The 2,644-nt window shown below is 43.7% G+C and overlaps 1 protein-coding gene across 1 annotated transcript in view; it reads right to left on the reverse strand.

Moving 5' to 3' along the window:
- LOC101857153 (ATP-binding cassette sub-family A member 2) overlaps positions 1-2,644 on the reverse strand; it is a gene marked incomplete in the record, with an annotated part of 66,441 nt that overhangs the window by 47,715 nt on the left and 16,082 nt on the right. The window contains 2 exon segments of the mRNA XM_013079980.2: positions 502-1,152; positions 1,714-1,835. Of these exon segments, the coding sequence (XP_012935434.1) occupies positions 502-1,152; positions 1,714-1,835 (773 nt within the window).

The raw sequence follows: 2,644 nt of genomic DNA on the forward strand, positions 1-2,644 counted from the left end.
CTCCCTGTTTACTCCTACCCCTCCATTTATTTGATACTTTAGATTACTAGAACTTGCACAACATACAAAATCAGTAAAATAATGAGTTTTCCAACATTTCCAACACTAAGAGCCACAAGAGCTTGTGCAATAAACAAAGACAATCTATAGTTCTATAAATAGCTCTTACTATTTACCTTCAAAACTTGTGCAATACACAAAGACAGGTTAACATTTCTATTTATAGTTTCCTCATCATTCACGCCTACCACACACAAAAACAAAGAGACATTAATCTGTTAAGCAGACCCTGAGAGTGGGAGGTTGGCAAGTGCTGTGGTGTGGTTTGCTCCTTCTTTCCTATCAAACATCTATCCTCCTTATCTCTCCTCATTTTTTGGGGGTGTTAGTTACTCTCTTGCAACACATCTAATCTTCGCCACTTAAATGACCTTATTGTGTAGCAATTGCAAGTGTTGTAAAACTCTTGCTAAAACTAAAAATAGACCCTGAGTGACTGACCTTGAGAGCTTGTGCAATGTGCTCGGGTTTGATCACAATTGACCCCTTGTAGGCCTTGATCATGTCCAGAATCTTCATCAAGAGGTCAAACCCCGCGGTGGACGAGAATCCTTTCGGGTCTTGCAGCATTTGGAGAGTCTGCCCTAAAACCTTGTCAAAATCCAGTGAACCGAAATTCTTAAAAATCTGTTCCGACATGACCTTCATAATCTGCGCCTGAGCGTCGGGACTGGACAGTAGAATGTTCTGGAGGAGAGAGCTGAGGTGAGAGGTCTCCGACACGCTGGCCAGGTGTTGCATCAGCTTGGGGAGGTACGTGTTAGAGAGGGACTTCAGCATGAACGAGCTGTCCAGGAACGATGCAGGAGGAGGAGGAGGAGGAGGAGAGGATGACGAGGACTGGGTAGATTCTTCCTCCTCTCTTCTGGAAGAGGAGTCCGAGGAGTCTGGGGAGTCCGAGGAGGAAGAGGAGGAGGTGAGGTTCGTTTTCTGAGCATCGAGATCAGGGTTTTGCAAAGATGACTCAGGAGGAGGAGGGTCAAGGTTGGCCCCCACGCTGCGGGCGAACCTCCCACCTGTTGAGTCGGCGATGGTCTGGACGTAGTCGGGCGCGTCTTTAGTCAGGTGACCTCCAAAGATGTAGTGGTAGATCTGTGGGGAAATTGAGGGAGGGAGGGAGAGTTAAGTTTAAGTAAGAGTTTTACAGCACTTGCAACACAATAAAGTCATATAAGTGCCAAAGATTAGAGGTGTTACAAGAGAGTAACAAACACAAAAAAGAAGGAGGGGAGATAAAGACGACAGATGTTTGATAGGAAAGAAGGAGCAAACCACACCAGAGCACCCGCCAACCACCCACAGGGAGGGAGAGATAGGAAGGTAGATGATGGTCGGCTGGGTAGATGGAAGATGGATGGAATGACAGATGAATATCCAGCGGGACAGATCTGTAGATAAGAGTTTGAGTAAACAGAAATACATTGACACAATAACAGTCCACTATTGCCAGGAAAAAGGTAGAAACAACAGAGGGAAAGAAAAGAAGTTCGACCAACCAGGGCTGCCCTCTAACCGTATGTGAAATTTCTTGAGTCCTAAACCAAATTTGGGCTTGAAGTACAATTTAAACAAAAAATTGATAAAATATTATCTAAATAGAAGACAAAAAAAGCGCAGCTAGCAAAAGGACTTTCAAACAAAGCATCTCCTTACCTGCTTCACGTGGAGAGTGGAGTTGATCAAAGCATCAACTTCGTCATCAGGCAGCGACAAATTGTTGCGTAGAAACCTTTTAAACCGAACCTCATCATCCAAAACCGAAGTCAAGGGGACGTCTGGGAACAGAAGGAAGGCAGAATAAAACAAAACAATCGAACATCTTTTAATTTGTTTGAGTAAAACGAGGTAGATGGACACAATAATGTTCATTCAATGCTGGGAAAGAGTCATACACACAGACAGTCAGAAGCAACAGAGTGGAGGGAAATAAGTAGGGCCTACCAGTAGCACCCTCCAAACACCCATTCAAATGATGTGAGCTAATAGAAACTGTACATAGTAATATAAAGCTTACACAAAAGAATCTAAAAAGTCAAACGGGCAGTCCTAATAAAGAGAAAAAAAATACTTAGGGAAGCTATTATGATGAGAAGAAATCACTGACCATTATGGTTCTCATGATTAATTGGAAATACTGTCGAAACTGTCTAGGACGGCCACACATTTTTGAGAGGAAAAGCGGTCGTATTACTGTGTTATTATAAGGTAAAAAAAAAACATGCAAGAGAGGGCATGGGAAGTGGTTGTTTGTACAGGTGATTGTCTTATGCAGCTAGCCATTAGAGCTGGTTCGATTGTATTTTACTTCTCCATCCTTTCAATACGGATCATTTAGGAAACAAGCTGTATCCACAGTGCCTGTCAGGGTCTAGCCAGGCTGAGGGGGATATAGTAACCCAGCAGATAGATGGAGTTACTCCATACAATAACTTAACCATGGGGGAATCGAGCTCTTGTCTCCATTGTGCGATGGCAGAGGGCCTATCGGCTACACTTCACAGACGTCTGTTCCAACACACATGCAGACTCTCTCTCTCTCTCTCTCTTTCTCTCTCTCTTTCTCTCTCTCTCTCTCTCTCTCCCT

Source organism: Aplysia californica, unplaced genomic scaffold, assembly GCF_000002075.1.
Source record: "Aplysia californica isolate F4 #8 unplaced genomic scaffold, AplCal3.0 scaffold00001, whole genome shotgun sequence".
In the NCBI taxonomy this organism is placed as follows: Eukaryota; Metazoa; Mollusca; class Gastropoda; order Aplysiida; family Aplysiidae; genus Aplysia; species Aplysia californica.